Raw genomic sequence first — 19,686 nt, forward strand, 5'->3', positions numbered from 1 at the left:
TTAGATACCTTTTCCCTCCTTCGAGTATAATCACTATATATAGAGACATTTTTTCTTTCAAAATGTGCTTCACTGTTACAGATACTTACTTACAACACATCTTCAAAGTTTTAAACTCCCCTTCAGATGTAATGGACTAGCCCGGTATGCTGGGAATTCAAGATGGCTGCGCCCATGATAAATGGAACCCGCTGGACTGTGTTTTCTTCTCAAACCTGAGAAATCATCACGGACAACGATCCAAGTAGATTAGTGAGTATAGGAATTGTTGATCTATAACCCAGTGATCTATGTCATTTAGTTTTGGGGGTAAATCATGTCAATACTTTGCTAAAACTGGTCCTTGTGTATTTATTTCTTTGTACGTCGCGTCGCGTTGCTTTGTTTACTGCGTCAACGTTAAGTTAATCTTATCATCATGACGCGCGCTTTAACAGTGACAACTCCAAACTGAACAGTGGATTTATCTTTGCAACTTTTGTTTCATGCAAGTAGTTGCTTTGATATGATTACATTGGAGGAAACAAAGAAAACGGTACTAGTAAAGTATATCTATATTTGTGCATTTTTAATTTCTTTGTCCTAAAATCAACGTTATAACTTGACTGTCAGTTGTATAAGCTTATTGCATTATTCTGATTGTATTCCAAGCCTCATCTGACCAAGTCAACAACAGAAGATATGCTGACACTTTATTTGAGTAAATGTCAGTGATACAGTCAAACCTTGACTGATGAAAAATGGTTGCTGAGGATAGGTGGTTGCTAAAGTGGGGTTAACTATGTAAAAATGGACAGGACTGTTTTGATGTGGCTTGTGACTGGAGGTGGTTGCCCAACCAGGTTTGACTGTATATGAATTCTATTTCTGTCTATTCTAGTTGACTGTGTTCATTATGCCATGTATGCAGCTATGTTTCTACATCCGTTAAATCCAGCATCCGTCCATGGATGGTAGAGATACCTGAGAGTTCACCAGACTGAAGATGCACCTCATCGGCCCCAACCTGTATCTGGGTAACCGTGACGATGCTCGCAACATCGAGTCCCTGACAACCGCTGGAGTCTTGTATATCCTGACCGTGGACAGCGAGGAACTTGACCTTGGCGTGGATTCCGGATCGTTTGAGCAGAAGTTTGTGCGCGCGTCAGACGAGTGGAGCACAGACCTGCTGAGCAGGTTTGACGAATGCAGCGGCTTCATCCAGAAGGGACGGCAGGAGGGAGGGGTCCTGGTCCACTGGTGGGTTTGTTGTTTGTTTGTTTGTTTGTTTGTATGTGAGTGAGTGAGTGAGTGAGTGAGTGAGTGAGTGAGTGAGTGAGTGAGTGAGTGAGTGAGTGAGTGAGTGAGTGAGTGAGAGAATTTTAAGACATATCTCAGCCCCCCTAACCAGCAGGGAGTTTCCCATGGCCATAGTGTGTTTGTCATTGAGTGCACCTGATGCAGCATACTACTAGTAGAAATCCTATAAGTATGAACTGATTTGGGTTGGCAGGGCCAGGAGGCTTTGTCTAGAGTTCTGGATTAGAATGAATCTTTTTCTATAAAAATTGAATAAGAGGGAGCACACACAGGCGAGGGAGCGAATTCTATGTATTTATGGAAGAATCAAATGCTAAGTGAAGGCTGTATGCTGGATGTTCTTCTTCCTCTCCTTTTCATCCTAGCTGGATATTAAGCTACTATAAAATCTGAATTCAACAAGGGGGCGCTGGGCTGAAACAAGGGGGTGCAGCGCCCCTCTTTCCTGATTTAGATGAACCCCTGATCTTAATATTACACCCCCCACACCCAGCCTGCAGGGAGTGTCCCGCAGTGCGGCCGTCGTCGCGTCGCATCTGATGCAGGCGGAGCGATGGTCATGTGACCAGGCCCTGCAGCACATCAGGCAGGTCAAGCCAGACGTCAGGTCAGTCTCACCTTCTCACCCTGACGCCTTTAGTCCATGGCCAATGGCCTGTGAGTTGTAAGCCTCAGTCATTTTCTTCACTGCTTGGAAGTTTGGCTCTTCTCTTCTGGTAATTTCAACGATTTGGTCTAGCCACCTCTTTCTTGGTCTGCCTGCTGGCCTTTTCTTTTTAGGCGTCCAGTTGAAGATTCTTTTTACATCTCTGTCCTCTGGCATTCTGTGCAGGTGTCCAAACCACCTCAGTTGATTTCTTTCAACTAATGCCAGTATGGGCTCAACGGACAGAGTTTGGCAAATAATTAACTTCGTTTCTGATTCTATCCTTTCTGGTAACTCCAAATGTCAGGTCAGTATGGAACAAAACTGGAAGGTCAGGGGCTCCATTCCCGTCCACTATGCCCTCAGTGATTCCTATACATTTTGGTTGACATGATGTTGAATCAAAAAATGACACTGCCTTGGCACTCAGAAGACTGGTCAATATGGAACTAAACTGTATGGTTAGGGTTTCCATTCCGGTCCATTGTACCTTCGCTTCTTCCTATAATTCCTATACATTTTTGTTGACAATGATGATAGATCAAAGAGAACACTAGACTGGCACTAGAAGACTAGTCAGTATGGAACAAAACTGGAAGGTCAGGGGCTCCATTCCCGTCCACTATGCCCTCAGTGATTCCTATACATTTTGGTTGACATGATGTTGAATCAAAATATGACACTGCCCTGGCACGCAGAAGACTGGTCAATATGGAACTAAACTGGAAGTTAGGGGTTCCATTCCCATCCATTGTACCTTCAGTGATTCCTATACATTTTTGTTGAGATTGTATGAATCAAAAAGAACGCTAGAATGGCACAAGAGCACTGATCAGACAGATGATGGAACAAAACTGGTTCAATTCCCATCCCTTGTACCTTCAGTGATTCCTATACATTTTGGTTGACATAATGTTAAAATTAAATAAAAAAAAGACATTTGACTGGCACTAGAGGCTGGTCAGTATGGAACAAAACTGTATGGTTTAAGGGGTTCCATTCCCATCCCTTGAACCTTCAGTGATTCCTATACATTTTTCAATGTGATATGAAATAAAAAAAGGACAGTAGACTCAGGTACTAGAAGGATGGTCATGATAGAACAAAACTGTATGGTTTGGTGCCTGTTTATTGTGCCATCAGTGATTCTTATACATTTTTGTTGACATGATATTTAATAAAAACAGACACTGGACTCAGGAACAAAAGGCTAATCTTTTCTCCCTCTGTAGACCCAACGACGGGTTCATGTCTCAGCTGATGCTGTACGAGTCGATGGGCTGTCGTGTGGACCAGAGTCGCATCGAGTTCAAACAGTACAGACTGGAGCACCTGGCACAGCAGTTTCACGGTAAGGTGTAACTAATACTCCCATCTGTGAATACTTTTGTGAACATTAGACATCCAAGTCAGGAAAGGGGGAATAGAATTGAATCTTTACTACTGGATATTAAATACATTTGTAAACTCAGACGTTTCAAGCGCCCGTTTGATGTGATATTGTTATTATTTATTACTACAGTTATGTTATAGATTGTTACATTATTGTTATTTTGCTAACTGCGATGGACTCTGTAATCTCTATCATTTCGTTATCGAATTATGCTATGATTTGACATATGATTTTTTTATATATAGAACCAATTACTATTCTGTTAGTATTTTGTTAGTATTATTATTGTCTGATATGTTATTGTTATTATTTACTACTATAATTATATTATGAATTGTTAGATTTATGTTATTTTTGTTAATTTAGATGGGGGAAGACCTTGTATAAGCCACTATGGCTTTTTTTCTTCCCCCAGCACATGTTTTTTGTTTGTTCTATTATGTAAAATTGATTTTAATATGTGCAAATAAACCAAACCAAACCAAAGCCCGTCCGGCAGCGTTTTTGTTTGTTTGTTTCTCCTCATCGAAAAAAAGCTGCTGGATGTAAAAAATGTATCCAGTCGTAAAGATTCAAGTTCATTACTTCCTATTCGTGAATAGTTTCATCAGGTTGGTAAGTCACTGAATAAAAAGACTCATTTTACACAACCAAGTGATTTATTCAACCGACGTTTGGTGACCATCTGTACCCTTCCTTAGGGCAGCTATAAGCAGCAACACCTGTGCTGTAGGTTATTGTGAACCGGTCAAAATTGAAGGTGAAAGATGGTCACCGAAACGTTGGTTGAATAAATCACTTGGTTGTGTCTTTTTCTTCAAGGTGTAATACTGTAAATGCACCGTAACCTCTTCATCGCTAACTTGCCACTGCGAAAATGCTTGTTCTGTCTTCTGCCTGCCTACCCCCTCGTTTCAACAGCAAACTAAAAACCACCGCAAACACTCCATTTCCTCCTTACCGCGAAATTAAATCATCGAGAGCTTAAATCTATAATATAGTATCTTCTTCAACTTATTTTTGTTGTCAGTGTCTCTTCTACCATCTTCCTTATCTTTGTTTTTCTGAATGCTTTTCCAAGATCATCTCTCTCCAGATCCTGAACACTTCTGTCACTGTACAAACATCTGCCTTTTGTTACAGAGAAAAAATTGAAGGTGAAAGATGGTCACCGAAACGTTGGTTGAATAAATCACTTGGTTGTGTCTTTTTCTTCAAGGTGTAATACTGTAAATGCATGGTAACCTCTTCTCCACAAACTTAAGATCACTGCGAAAATGTTTGTTCTGTCTTTTGCCTGCCTACCTCCTTGTTTCAACAGCAAACTAAAAACCATTGCATTAACACTCCATTTTCTCCCTACCGCGAAATTAAATCATCAAGAGCTTAAATCTATAATATAGTATCTTCTTCAACTTATTTTTGTTGTCAGTGTCTCTTCTACCATCTTCCTTATCTTTGTTTTTCTGAATGCTTTTCCAAGATCATCTCTCTCCAGATCCTGAACACTTCTGTCACTGTACAAACATCTGCCTTTTGTTACAGAGAAAAAATTGAAGGTGAAAGATGGTCACCGAAACGTTGGTTGAATAAATCACTTGGTTGTGTCTTTTTCTTCAAGGTGTAATACTGTAAATGCATGGTAACCTCTTCTCCACAAACTTAAAGGAAAGCTACACAAAAAATTGAAAATCATCCTATGCTATGCTTAATATATTCCAAAGTCAAATTCTTATTTCAACTTGTTTCACATACGTCCGTCATAGTTTTGGAACCCTCCACCGTTTGCAACTTATGCCGTGCTGACGCCTTCTCACCTGATAATTGAATCATATGACGTCAGTGTTTCAAATTTTTCACCTGATGATTGAATTATATGACGTCAGTGTTTCGAATTTTTCACCTGATGATTGAATTATATGATGTCAGTGTTCAGTTACCATAGTTATCAGGTGAGAAGGCGACAGCACGGCATAAGTTGCAAACGGTGGAAAATCCCAAAACTATGACGGACTTATGTGAAACTACTTGAAGTAAGAATTTGACTTTGGAATATATTAAGCATAACATTGTAGGATTTTTCAATTTTTTGTGTAGCCTTCCTTTAAGATCACTGCGAAAATGTTTGTTCTGTCTTTTGCCTGCCTACCTCCTTGTTTCAACAGCAAACTAAAAACCATTGCATTAACACTCCATTTTCTCCCTACTGCGAAATTAAATCATCAAGAGCTTAAATCTATAATATAGTATCTTCTTCAACTTATTTTTGCTGTCAGTGTCTCTTCTACCATCCTCCTTATTTTGTTTTTTCTGAATGCTTTTCCAAGATCATCTCTCTCCAGATCCTGAACACTTCTGTCACTGTAAGTGTACAAACATCTGCCTTTTGTTACAGAGAAAGGGCAGCTTGAAGTGTCCAGCTTCACTCCTGACCCTCACAACCCCTTGAAAAGAAAGTTCGCACATGAGTTCTTTTCTTTCTCTTTGATCTCTTTAAACTTTTTTCTCTCGTGTATTCTCTTTCTCTTTCTTTCATAACCAGCTTGGTCTAAGGCAAGATTTGAGTTGCAGCTTTTGAAACATCCTTGACTTCTTATGACCTTGAGAGTGTTTTCTTACAGAGCAAGGTCAGGTGGAGTCCTCCACGTTTGCGTCGGACCCTCACGAGCGCCCGGACACCTCAGGGAACGTCTCCAACACAGCACTGTTCAGGTGTAGGAAGTGCAGGTGGGTGAAGACAACAAAAAACTTTAAAGTAATGTAGGGCTTTTTCATTTCAGAAGTTAGGCTTAATGAGGGAACGGGTGAGAAAGTGCTCCTGACCAATCCCCATGTCTTTATACAAACTGTAGGAATAATAGTGTGAACTGTTGAACCTAAGTTATTGAAAGTGTAAGTTGTTGCAAAATGAAAGTTCTTGTAGTGAAAGTTGTTTTCAAAATGAAAGTTCTTGTAAGTGAAAGTTGTTGGAAATGAAAGTTCTTGGAAGTGAAAGTTGTTGTAAGTGAAAATTGTTGAAAGTGAAAGTTGTTGGAAGTGAAAGTTGCTAAAAGTGGAAGTTGTTGGAAGTGAAAGTCCTTGAAAGTGAAAGTTGTTGTAAGTGAAAATTGTTGAAAGTGAAAGTTGTTGGAAGTGAAAGTTGCTAAAAGTGAAAGTTGTTGGAAGTGAAAGTCCTTGAAAGTGAAAGTTGTTGTAAGTGAAAATTGTTGAAAGTGAAAGTTGTTGGAAGTGAAAGTTCTTGAAAGTGAAAGTTGTTGATGTTTACGCCCAGGAGGAGCCTGTTCCGTTCCGACAGCATCATGGAGCACGAGACGGGCAGCGGACAGACGTGCTTCTCCTGGTACAAGCGTGGCGGCGCGGGGGACGGAGGATCCTCGAGCGTCCAGTGCTCGTCCATTTTCGTCATACCGGTCACCTGGATGGCAGAGTCTCTGGCCGGGGTCGTGCAAGGAAAGGTGCTGATGGATAACAAAGATCTTTGTATACAACAGGGCTGTCTCCAGGACCCGTCCCTTCGTCCCAGGACAGAAATTTGCTTGTTGGGACGAAACAAAATTCCCCATATCTGTCCAAATTCCTTGGCATAGAAGTGATGAAAATGTATTTTTGTAAGCTTGAAATAACAGATTCAGCAATTAAAATTAACATCATGGGCTCCATACAATGAATGGGATGGAAAAATCTAAATCTGGAGACAGCCCTGATACACAACCAGGTGTTTTTGCCTAGCCGACATTTCGTTGACTGTCTTTCACCTTCCTCATGGCGATGCTGACAATGTATTCATTTCCTTTTCTTTCACCCGTAGCTGCTGTGTCCAAAATGCAACGGACGACTGGGCTCCTTTAACTGGGCAGGTGAGCAGTGTTCGTGCGGTGCGTGGATCACCCCGTCCATCCAGCTCCATAAGAACCGCATCGACGAAGTCCGAAACCTCGGCCCCAACTCTCCTGTCAAAGTGTGCAGGTAGATCACAGTGTTACTGTGGCGCTGATCGCATGTGAGGTGTTACAAGGTGTTACCTTCACCCCAGACTTTCTCAGCAAGGACACGCTTTGCCACTTCCACGGAAGCAAGTCACCCTTTGTTCTTCCATACTCCACCTCTTTGGAGGAAGTTCCATGCTGAAAGCTTCTTTCCTTGAACTGCATCGTTATGGAACAAGCTTCCTCGTGATGGGTATAACTTCTCAAGTCAAAGGTGAACAAATATGGTCATCACAATCCAGTACAGTAACCCAAAACATGTGAGTGGCTCTTATGAGCCTTGTTTTGTGGTGAAATTGAAGTAAATTTTTAAAAAAAGTTTTAAAAAGTACAATGCTTGGCAAACAAACAAGAGGCACAGTGTTGTGCAGGATTGCCACAATGTGATTCATGTCTTCCGATTGTGACAAATTAAAGGAGGCAGCTAATATACCAGGAATGTCACGGCAAGGGAAAAGGAGCAGGATGTTTTAAAATGTTATGATGGATGAGTGGGAATTGAACCCAAGACCTTTGGCTCAAAAGGCCCCGGCTGAATTCTCTACCACTGAGCTTCCCTGCAACACTCACACGGCAGCTGTTTTAGGGACTTACATGTAACTCTTTTGTGTTAAAGTGGACTTAGGTAGTACACCCAGAAACTTGTTTATCTGGTTGTACGGTTGATGCAATACATGTGTGTCAACAAACTAGAATGAAGCCAGACCATGTATCTAGTAATTTAAATGACAGAAAGGATGCAATTCTGTAAGTGAATGTGGAAAGTACTGTAGATAGAAGTTATAATGATTTCCTGTGGTTCAGAAGGAATTCTGAATGCTGATTGGCTGATACTTCCAGTCACATGACCCAAAAATGTGGACTAAAGATATTGCCCACATTTTGTACATCTTCCTCACGATAACAAAAAAATGTGGCTAACTTGTTGATATTGATGTTGCTGTCTGTTTGTCGTTCAATGTCTGGGACTTTTTCCATTCCCTGCTGTCTAACAGAAGAAGGTATACCACCAAGACTAACATGGCAATCTTATGTAGAATAGAACCTACAAGCCATAGGGAGATCCCAGACTGAAAGGGAAAAAAAATGATTGATTGAGTAGAGCAGGAAAACGTGATGTTACAGGTAATATTGCAGAAAAAAAATGTTTCGAGCCTTGAACATGTGACGGCCTGCACACAAGTGTTACACATTTTATGGAAAGAGATCGGATTGCAATTGCAAATCAGTCAAGCTCAAAGAGCTAATTTTCTGCCGGTCGTGATAGGAAAGACGCACGCTATGTTACAGTGTACTCTAAATCTTGAAATGTTTGGGGAGGTTCTATTTTCATGATGATCTCTCCACCACATCATGAATATGCAGGTCAAATGTGTTACTACTCCACTACAGAATTGTTTCAACAGCAAACTTATGAATTATAAGTTGATATAATGAAAAAAAATTCTTTTTCCCTTTTACTGCAAAATTCAAGTTGCTGCAAAAAAAAATTACGAATTTGCAGTATCTATAGTTAGTACTAGTAGGTTTATTGTATCCAAATAGTTAACTCACTTTAATTTCAAAATATTCCAGTATGTGATTCTATGCCCTGAATTGTCAGCAGAGCTAACCCTTTGTGATAGTCACCGGCTACTGGTGCAGGGAGCACTGGTTGTATGTCTTTCACCATCATGTTTTTGAATGGACCACAGGAAGTTAAAGTTAAAATCCTCCCACACCATTATTGATGTATAGGGCGGTGCCCATCTCCGTTTCATAGCCCTGGGCCACACTGTGGTGCAATCACTGTAGCAGGGGGCTAGTCCACTAGCAGTGAAGTGTGTTTAACTTCCATACTGTTTCAGAAGTATGTACCATTCTTATAAAGTCTTTGGTATGACTCGATGCGCCTCTTGTCCAGAGGTGTCCTACATGTACCTGGGGCTTGAACCCCAGTCCTTCTGGTCTAAGGAATTTGAACCAGATGTGGTGAAGAAGCAGAAGCACAGACCACTACGCCAAAGGGACACCCCTGGACCACAGGAAAAGTAGCTGTTAAGCTGCTAATTGTGGATCCTATTAAACTCAACTCAAACCCAGGCCATGGATAGATACATTGATCGCAATATGAGGACAAGGATGATTAGAATGTTGTTTGCAACCATGTATATACCCAGCGATGAATGTGAAGTATGTGGAAAATGTGTCTTGCTGTAAGTATTTGTAATCTGTGTGAACATGAACTGTTAATGTTGTAGATGAATGTGCCATAGATTAACATTGCCTCAATTACCTCAACATGCTGTACAACTGTCAGTGATAGTTTGAATATTAAACAACAGATCTCGAAGATGTCCTTTGTTACTGTATGATTTGATGATACATGTACCTGTTTATAGACAGTTTTGGTAATTGTTCAAACTGTGCATATGTGTGCTGTTGACAGTGATTGTTGTATTTGTCCAAACAGTATCATAATCGTGGTACTAAATCACCTGCCATATTATACTACCACAGACAGGTTTCATATGTTGGGACAGGCTAGCAATGCTAGCTGTATGGAACTTTGTTACTGGTCCTCTTTCCCTCTCTCCCTCTCTGTCTCTCTGTTGCTCATTCCCTCTCTCTCTGTTGCTCATTCTCTTTCCTTCTCTCTGTCCCTGTGTTGTTCTTTGCCTCTCTCTCTTGATCTTTCTCTTTCTTTCTATCTCGAATAGACCGATGACTAACCTTTGACCTGACCTTGCATTGTCTGATGGCTAACCTTTAACCTGAATAATGACCTTGGGTTGGACTAGCTGGTAGCTAACCATTGACCTGACCTTGGGTTGGACACGCTGATGGCTGACCTTTGACCTGACCTTGGCTTGCACTGACTGATGGGTAACCTTTGATATGACCTTGGGTTGGACTGGCTGATTGCTCACTTTTATTCATAGTCGTCACACTTTGGAGAAGGGGGGGGGGGGCAGGTAGAATATTGATTTAGAATCCTATGTGGGAAGATTTAGACCACATTATGGTGTTTGCTACTCTGCTGTCTAGAAGTCCTTAAATGGATGAAACTGGGAGCCACAGATTCAAGTCACAAATTGACCATTTTATTGTCGATAAGAGAAGTTTTGTCACTATCAGATCTTCATTTAACAATATGTTCTCAACACATAATACTTCTCTAGAAAAGACAATGTCTCATATTGCCTTTTAGATATACATCTTTCTCACACTTAATGTCTCCAGAACATCAAGAAATTCTAGAAAAAATTTTAGCCCCCTTTTCTAAACATAAATTCTTAATAAGAACTAACGTTACATAAAAACATGCACGTTAATTTTTTGCTTCAGCTGTACAAGACATACATTATCAAACACACAAGCACTCAATTGCAAAGCCATCAATAGAATCAAGTCTGTACGGCATAATCACAAGAAGAACCTTGTTTATACTGAATAAAAGTCTATCAGCTACATCTGTTCTCATGACTGTTTATGTCTAGTGCCTGAACAACCACTGAAATAAACAACTAAGCTTCTTTGCAATTCTGCAACATCAAAATGGGAATCGAACTCATGTCTTTCTATAGTCACTGAGAACATACAAACACTTCATGTATACTGCTAAATAAAGTATATTATTCAGTTCAAACATCAAAACAGAATCGGTGTCCATACTCATAGTCCAATGCCATGCGAGGTTTCCTCTCCTAGCTTGGTTGTATATACGTATGCCACTGGTAACGGGGTTTTTCTTTTATTACATGTGAAGCCAGATGTTTGTTAATGTAACGAGTACAGATTTCGCACAGTGTCAAATTGATACACACTTGTTAGGAATAGGTTTATATTATAGATGTTTAGACTGTCGTATTTTAACAGATTATTTTCTGAAAACTGCCCTTGGTTTTTGAAAGCCTGAAACATAGACGAATTGATTCTGAAGTGTTCAAAGCTTGATTTGGTTTTAAGTTAGGATGACAATTGTATTGTCCTTTTACACGATAAGGCTTAGTGCTTTAATGCATGTGTTTGGGGATGGAGGGGAGTTCTGAAAAAAATTGACTGGACTCGAGCACGGTGTGCTAACTCACTTGGTCACTGACAGGATGGAGCTAGGCCTGCCATGTATGACAAGTTACGGGGCCCAAAAAGTTACGGGGCGTCCTGGGCCGTTCAGGTCTAGGTAGATGTTGGGACCCTCGACTTCCTCTTCTTGGTGGTGCGGTGAGGCCCCGGGCGGTGGCATCTGTTTCGGCATCTCCGAGCCTCTTGGTTGTGAGGAGACGTTTGAGTTGACGTACGCGTGTGTCCGTGGAAGCGGATCCGGGACGGCTTCTGTTTGAGGCATGTGCGAGCCTTGTGCTTGTGAGCTGACGTTAGAGTTGACGTAGGTGTGAGTGCGTGGAAGAGGATCAGGAATTCTCCGTGCCTGGGACATCTCCAGGCCTTGTGCTTGTGAGGAGACGTTGGAGTTGACGTATCTGTTGGTTCTAGGGAGTGGATCCGGGACGTCTTCTGCTGGTCGCATCCTTGAGCCAGACTGGCGTGCACGTGGTGGGCCGTTCAGGTCATGGTCTTCGTCCTTCCCCAAGCCTCGCGGGACCGAGGAGGGCAGGCGTCGTGGCAGAGTAGCCATTCTCCTACTTTGCGCTTGTGAGGAGACGTTGGAGTTGACGTATCTGTTGGTGCGTGGAAGAGGAGCTGGGACGTCTTCTGCTGGGCGCATCTTCGTGCCGGACTGGCGTGCACGTGGTGGGCCGTTCAGATCGAAGTAAATGTTGGGACCCTCGACGTCCTCTTCTTCGTCCATCCCCAAGCCTCGCGGGACCGAGGAGGGCAGGCGTCGTGGCAGAGTAGCCATTCTCCTACCATGTGGTTGTGAGGAGACGTTGGAGTTGACGTATCTGTTGGTACGTGGAAGAGGATCCGGGATTCTCCGGGCCTGGGGCATCTCCAAGCCTTGTGGTTGTGAGGAGACGCTGGAGTTGGCGTATCTGTTGGTTCGAGGAAGTGGATCCGGGATCTTCGCTGCTTGAGTCGTCTCCGTGCTTGGTGGGTAGTAGTTCGAGTCGCTGAAGTCGGCTGGCCTGTCGGGTCGTGGAGGTGGAACTGGGGCATTCTTCGGCCGAGTTGTGCCCGAGCCTTGTGGCTGTGACGAGGCCCTGGACTTGGGGGGCCTGTTGGATCGGGGACGAGGGCCTGGGATCGATGTGGCACCTCCTGGTCCCGTCACGTCTGCGCCATACACGGGGTTATCCAAACGGGACGTTTCCGCATACGGAGTGATGGGTGTGTCGTCCGGGATGTCATCGTAGGTGAGGTTGGGAGGCAGCGGGTTCCCAGTCGTGGGGGCTGCGGCCGGTGGCTGGATGTTTTGCAGCGGTATGCCTCCGATAGCACCTGCAGCATTGCCTTGTAAGCCGTGACGCTGAGGGCGTAGCTTCTTGTAGCACTTGGCCCCTGCCCTTTCCAGAACCAACAGAGCCACGACTGCGGCGATGATGCCCATGAATATCATCATCACGATTTGCCATGATTGCTTCGTTTCAGCTGCTGGAGTGGTGCCGTCTTGCTGCGCGTTCTTGTCTGTTGTTTTGCTGATGTCTTCTGTCATCCTTCCGTTCTGCCGGGTAGGTTTTGAGGTGGAGCCTGCTGCCATCACGGTTTGCCGTTGTGCCTTATCAGCTGCTGGGGTGGTGCCATCCTGACGGGTGTTCTTGTCCGTGGCTTTGACGATCCTTTCTGTCATCCTTGCGTTCCGTCGGGCAGGTGTTGTGGTAAAGGCGGCCGGCATGACGGTGTGTTCTTGCCTCTGGTCTGGTTGGTTTTCCTGACTTGACGTGGTCAGTGGGAGATCCGCAAAGACGTTGCCTGCTGCAGACCGCACGTCGCACCGGAAATTGCCCTCCGTCCAGCACCGGTAAGCCTGCTGGCTCATGCGGAGGGTGGCGGTGGACTTGCCGATGTAGGGTAGGCCGGGGTCGTCTGGTGAGTGCGCCGTTCCTCGTTCAGGAGACTGGGTGGTGGGATACTCGTGCTCCAGGCGTGTGGTTATCGCGCCGCCACATGACTCTCTTTCTCCAACGGCCCTCCCACCTGGATCCAACCACCTGATCTCTGGCTGCTTCTCCCAGAAGACCTCACACACGAGAGTGGCTCCGTGATCTTGACGTGATATCTTGGCGGTAGGTGACGGGCACGGCATCTCTCCCCTCGGCACGTCGGCGATCTTTCTCTCCGAGAGGCTAGGCGGGTAGCTGCACTGCAGTTCTTCTCGATCGCGGACACCACTGCCCAGAGACCCAAAGCTTACCAGTGCACAGGTGCAACGGAAAGGATTCTTCTGAAGATCGAGAAACCTTTGGACCAAGGTAGCGAGGACCGCCGAGGTGATGGTCGATATCAGGTTGTCGTTGAGGCGGACACTTGTAGCGGACAAGCCTTGGAGCCATTCGGTGCTGAGAGATGACAGCTTGTTGTGATCCAGGTTGAGGGTGTATAGCCGAGACAGACGGTTGAATGGCCTCCCAGCGATGTGTGAGATGTTGTTGTAGCTCAGGTGCAGATACTTGAGGTTGGTCAGGCTCGCGAAGTGCCGCTCTTCCACAGCACGCAGCCGGTTGTGCCTCAGATCAAGATACTCCAGCCGCACCAGTGGCTGAAGAGCATTCTCCTTGATTTCTTCGATCCCATTCCAAGACAGGGCGAGCTGTTCTAGCTTGGCGAGCCCGCCAAACCAGCTTCCAACGGCTTTGATCGCATTCTTGCCCATGGATAGTGCCAAGACGTTAGGCACAGATTCAAAAGCTCCTCTTCCAACTGTGTGGATGCTTCCGGGCCCGAGAATCAGTGTGTGGAGCTCGCCAAGACGGGGCAGGGTTTTCAGGTCGCCGTTTCTGTCGGAGTGCCCCGCCACTTGCAGCTTCTTCAGAGTGGCTGGAAGGCACCCGAGCTGATTCTCGTCGGTCTGCCCGGTCGTGTTGCACGTGGCGCAAGGCAGATTGCTGCCTTCTGTGTTAATACTGATTCCCCCGCGATTACGGCAATACTCAGTACGCTTGATCTCACAGAGGCCAAGGCAGGACTGACCGGCCTGAGATGGGTCAAACGCAAGGAGGAAGAGGAGAAAAAGGGACAACTTTGAGCCAGCCATTTCAGGCTTTCTACGACACCCTAAAGATCTAGTAAAGCCTGCCACTACAGATTAAGGACATACTAAGCAGTGTCTGGGTGGACTATGAACCTATACAATGTTCTACACTACAGAGTTCTTGCCCAGCGCGGCAGGTCGCTCTGGATCCGCCAGGTGTCAGGCCGACCCCTCGCCTTTCCCCGCGTCCCCGCCAAGAGTCAGAATGAAATAATGTAATTCATCATCGCCAGTGACGGAACCTGAAAGATTGAAAGATGAAGCATTAGTGATTGTTGGGGCCAATAGCGACTCTTAATTCATATCCATGACGTTTTTTTTTTTAATTAGCTAGATAGGCCACAGGAAATCATCATTTCCACTAAAAATCCTCATGAAGAAACTGAAGATGAAGAACGAATTTGAACGTCTTGAAAGTAGCACAAATTGATATGTACAACTTTAACATAGCCACTTGAAATAGACAATGTAGTAGAAAGACAACTGTTTTACCCGAATTGCCCCCTGTAAAATATCGAGGCTGTTAAAGGGTTGATTCAGAAATGGAGGAACTGGGCATGCGCAGAAACCATTCTATTTTAGCCCAGAGCCTAGACGCGCATGACAATGTTTAAACATGAAACATGAAATTTATCATTCATTATTCACAAAATCAATATTTTCCGCTACAACCCTTGGAAAATCTGGAACGGATATATAATATATATGAACTCCTTAGCAAAAAACAACAACTCATTTTTATCATGAAGTGGATATGAAAATAAATGTTTTACCCTAATAGTGCCAAGTCAAATGTCGAGGCTGTTAAATGGATCATTCAGAAATGGAGGCAAAGGGCATGCGAAGAAACCAACCAATCCGAGCCTTTTGTCACATGTGTAAAATGTAATCTGTGTAAAAGCCACTATCGGAATCGATCCATCGGTTGAGTGCTCTTGTACTATAGAAATATCATACAAATATCATTAAACAACAGTTTTCGATCGCTGTACAGGATTCATACCACACTTTTCTTTCCAAACTCCAGGGAAGAAAATTAAGAAAATAATGTTATACCCCTAAATGAGCCCAAAGGCCGCATCATCATCAATAACATATCTTTGTCAATACTCAATGTACCACTAGCCACATAAAAAGTATATATTTTCGGAATATATATTGTGTATATACAAGCTCGTTGCGTATCCTCATTACGCAGCCTACTAGGTTTATATCAGGGCAGATTTGTTTGATCCATTCACACCGAGAAGGACCCCTACTCTATCCGATTACAAGTCTACATTCTTTAACGTGCTCGAGGTGGGGCTTTCCTTAAAACACAGGGCCTCTATTGAACGGCCTATCCGAGGGACGTCCCTAACCGAGCGAAGTGAGGAAATTCGTGTAAACAAAGTGCCTTTCCCAAGGACACAACGTCGGCGCATATCAGAGGATTCGAACCCAGGACCTCTAGGTTCTGGGCAAAATACCCTACCATTACGCCACGCGACGCCACCAACCTAATCAATGTGCGACATTTCCACTGCTACGAAAAATAAGTTAAGTCTGTTGTCCAACGTGCAGCATTGTGAAAGCAGAATGCAGCAGTGCAGGCCTTTTGAAACTGATTGATTTCAGCTGAGGGTATTATGGAGTCTTTTTCAGCCCGTGAATATTGCGATTTTTATTCATGAAACCCCAACTTAATCATTATTCACCATTTAAATCATTGTTCGTCATTTGCCTTATCCGCTAAAAGTAAAATCATTAGAAGATTTTCGACGAGTATGAACTTCTCAGCAAAACAACAACAACAACAACAACTCCTTATTGTCATCATGTGTACAATATAGCCACTGGGAATACACAACGAAGTTGACCTGAATTGCCCCCAGTCAAGTGTCGAAGCTTTTAAACGTTTGATTAAGAGATAGAGGAACTGGGCATGCGCAGAGACCAATTCTATTTTTGCCCGGAGCTTAGACGAGCATGGCGATATTTAGTCATGAAACACAAAATTCGTTATCATTCATTGATTATTTACAAAAATAATCTTTTCCACTTAAACCCTTAGCAAATTAAATCTCGAACGACTGATTGAACTTCTTAGCAGAAAACAAGTGCCAAGTCCTTTCTTATTGTGAAGTGTACGATACAGCCACTGGGAATATTCTTTGAAGCAGAAAGACAACAGTTTTATCAGGGTCGCCCAATATCGAATGTCGGGGCTGTTAAAGGCTGGGAATAATTCAGAAATAGAGGAATTGGGCATGCGCAGAAGCTAACCGGGACACCCGTGTGTATGTAAAACTGAACGAAAGTACATACAGCAATTCCACGATCTGGGTAAAAGCCACTCGAACTATAGAAAAATATATCATTAATCAAACAACACAGTCTGAGCGAGCACGGGCTAACGGCATAGCCTTCAACAATGTCCTGTAAAATTCACCAGGATTCTTACCGCACTCTTTAAAGTGAAATTTAAAACAAATGCTGAAAGGGTAGACTGCAGCATTGTGAGACTTGATTATTTATTTCATTTATTTAGTTCTGAAAATAATTCTTGTCAGCAAACAGGATAGTTGGGATAACTTCTATTTGCAAAGCTACTTCAATTATCTCTTATAATGAATTAATGGGATTAAGGGGTGCTATGCCATTAATATACTAGAGGTATTTACAAATCATCATATAGTGAAATAATAGGATACATTTTGACAAAAAACGTTATCACGTGTAAAAGCTGTCATGAACTGTCATTATGTTACTATAGTCGTGTTTATTTTGTGTTTATTTTACGCATTGCTGATAGTTTTACTATTGTTATAAACTGCACGTTTTTGACCCTTGTACGTACATAATTCAGCACCCTCAAGTGCTACAATGTACTGTGATTGTATCAATCAATAAACAAATCAATATAATATCACGGTTTTCGGTTGAAAAAAAATTGAACTAAAAAGAATGGGATAAATCTAAATAGCTTGAGCTGCATTGTAAATGCAGGACTGACAAAATATATACTAACAAGGAAATTTGCAGAATATCTAAGCGAGCAAGTGTGTTGATATATTCGGTGATAGAAACTCACCTTGGAGGTACCTTCAGATCATCCGCTTATTCCGAGCATCTTGCCCAGCTCCGATAAACCGAATTCGATGAACTGGAATTCCCGAATGAGCAGCCCGCTCACAGGAACACGTCGCAGCATCTAATATTTCCCTCGGCAGGGTACTGAACAGCTTACATTATGCACAAAAATAACTTGTCCTTGAAGAAACGGTGGACCAATCAGACGAAAGGTTGCTGAACGGATAGATATTTCTATCAAGATAACTTATTCAGACATGAGGTCTAGGATTTACTTAAATATTAGCTTTCTCTACATAAAATATATTCTATTTGAAATATACTGTAAATGAATAGAATCGAAACAGAGTTTATACTATGCTAACCAAGATAAATGGAAGTACATATATACTTAGTATAAATATGACCATAGAGCAAAGGAAAGCCTTTTTTTGTTATTCTTTTGTAATTTCGTAAGCTCCCGGGCGGCACACGTTTATTTGGGAGGGGGGGGGGATTCGCGATTTTCAACTTACTCAAGAATCGCGAATCAGCGCTCTTACAGTAACCGATATAAGCAGAAAGAACGGACACGGCCCATACGATAACTTTTGCCCTTCTATGTGTTTTCGTGAGACCATTTATAATAATTATGTGTAAAGACTCCACTCTATAAGTTGTTTTAATAAATCCGTTTCATAGCCCTGGGCCACACTGTGGTGCAATCGCTGCAGCAGGGGGCTAGTCCACTGGTAGTGGAGTGTGTTTAACTTCCATACTGTTTCATAAGTATGTCCATTTTTATAAAGTCTTTGGTATGACTCAATGCACCTCTTGTCCAGAGGTGTCCTACCCAGGAGTTGAACTCGGGCCTTCTGGTTCCAATTAATTTAAACCAGAGGTAGTAAGTAACAGAATCGCAGATCACTACACCACAGGGACCCCCCTGCTCATCAGGTAAAGGGAAGTTAAATTCTCTAATAGAAGGAGAAATAACCAAACTAAATGAGTCACGTTACCTCCATTGATATTTATCCATCGGGTTGGATATATTCGCCACTTTGGAAAACCAGTGTATTGGCACTGAATAGGCTACCCAGGTGTTTCAAAATAAACAAACAAACAAACAGTGTTTGAAAGATCTCTATACTGTTGCGCGCGCGCACACACACACACACGCACACGCGCGTACGTACAGTTTAGATATGCAGGAGTTCATTTTACTGAGGGGTGTTGAATTGAAGGTCTTTTGGATGCTTTATGTTAGTAGATCGTTACATATTGTGTTACACGACTATTGAATATGTACGAAGTTAATCACAATCGTCTGGAGCCGGCCGCAACGTGAGTCAACACAGCGGAGGCAATCTTGAGAATTCCCCCGGAATGTCTTTGAAGAAGCACAACTCACAGAGAAGCCTTAAATATTCAAGCTTGCTAAGCGAGGCTGCCACTTTGAAAAACATTGTGTTTGAGAGATCTCTACTGCAGCACCATCCCCTGTATTAACATTTTAGATACAAAGGAGTGCATTTTACAGAGGGGTGTTGCGTTGGAGATGTTTTAAGATAGAGTATGTTAAAGTAGACGTTACATGCTGTACAACACAAATATTGAATATGTACGAAGTTAATCACTCAATCGTCTGGAGCCGGCTCCAACGTGCGTAAACACAGCGGAGGTAATCCTGAAAATTTCCCCGGAATGTCTTTCAAGAAGCACAACTCGCGGAGAAGTCTTAAATATTCAAGATTGGCATGTGTCGCTGCAAATATGTCTTAAATTGTCTGCCAGCTACTTCTTTTCGTCGTAAACGGTTATTATCTCCATGAAAAACGGAGATATAGTTTTGGGTGTGTCTGTCTGTCTGTCTGTGTTTCCGCACTACTCTAGTCAGCATAACTCAAGAACCTCTGGATGGATTTCGATGATATTTGGTATGTGGGCGGGTGTTGGGAAGCCAAAATTCAAGGTCGATTTTGGGAGGCCACCTTGGTACTGCACCAGGAGTTCTTTCAGCCTTTTTGTATTTCTTGTGTTATATCCAATCTCGCTATGTGAGGCTGTAATTATCCGTCGTAGAGTGAAGGGAGGTCAGATAGGATACAGAGTGAAGGAACCAGACATCTGATGTATCTGTCCAAACTGTATTTCCTTGTCTTGCTACTAAATCTTGCTA

At 43.0% G+C, this 19,686-nt stretch overlaps 1 protein-coding gene across 2 annotated transcripts; it reads left to right on the forward strand.

Moving 5' to 3' along the window:
* The first annotated feature begins 137 nt into the window (after nucleotides 1–137).
* On the forward strand, nucleotides 138–9,661 carry LOC136441751 (dual specificity protein phosphatase 12-like). 2 transcript variants are annotated; one of them, XM_066438202.1, is made up of 7 exons: nucleotides 138–252; nucleotides 938–1,242; nucleotides 1,796–1,909; nucleotides 3,181–3,299; nucleotides 5,963–6,068; nucleotides 6,613–6,796; nucleotides 7,150–9,661. In XM_066438202.1, the coding sequence occupies exons 2-7, from the start codon at nucleotides 986–988 to the stop codon at nucleotides 7,309–7,311; spliced, it is 942 nt and encodes a 313-aa protein (XP_066294299.1). In that variant the 5' UTR covers nucleotides 138–252; nucleotides 938–985; the 3' UTR covers nucleotides 7,312–9,661. The 2 variants fall into 2 exon arrangements, with proteins under 2 accessions (XP_066294299.1, XP_066294300.1); XM_066438203.1 differs by having other exon boundaries at nucleotides 145–252; nucleotides 911–1,242.
* The last annotated feature ends 10,025 nt before the right edge of the window (nucleotides 9,662–19,686 follow it).

The sequence above is a fragment of the Branchiostoma lanceolatum genome, chromosome 9, assembly GCF_035083965.1.
Source record: "Branchiostoma lanceolatum isolate klBraLanc5 chromosome 9, klBraLanc5.hap2, whole genome shotgun sequence".
Lineage (NCBI taxonomy): Eukaryota > Metazoa > Chordata > Leptocardii > Amphioxiformes > Branchiostomatidae > Branchiostoma > Branchiostoma lanceolatum.

What these genes read in the sequence shown, in the direction of transcription:
- LOC136441751 (XM_066438202.1), top strand. Translation starts at nt 986, where the DNA reads ATGCACCTCATCGGCCCCAACCTGTATCTGGGTAACCGTGACGATGCT. An exon ending in CAGGTCAAGCCAGACGTCAG is followed by an intron (nt 1,910 to 3,180) that starts GTCAGTCTCACC and finishes CTCCCTCTGTAG; the next exon opens with ACCCAACGACGGGTTCATGT. An exon ending in TTCAGGTGTAGGAAGTGCAG is followed by an intron (nt 6,069 to 6,612) that starts GTGGGTGAAGAC and finishes GTTTACGCCCAG; the next exon opens with GAGGAGCCTGTTCCGTTCCG.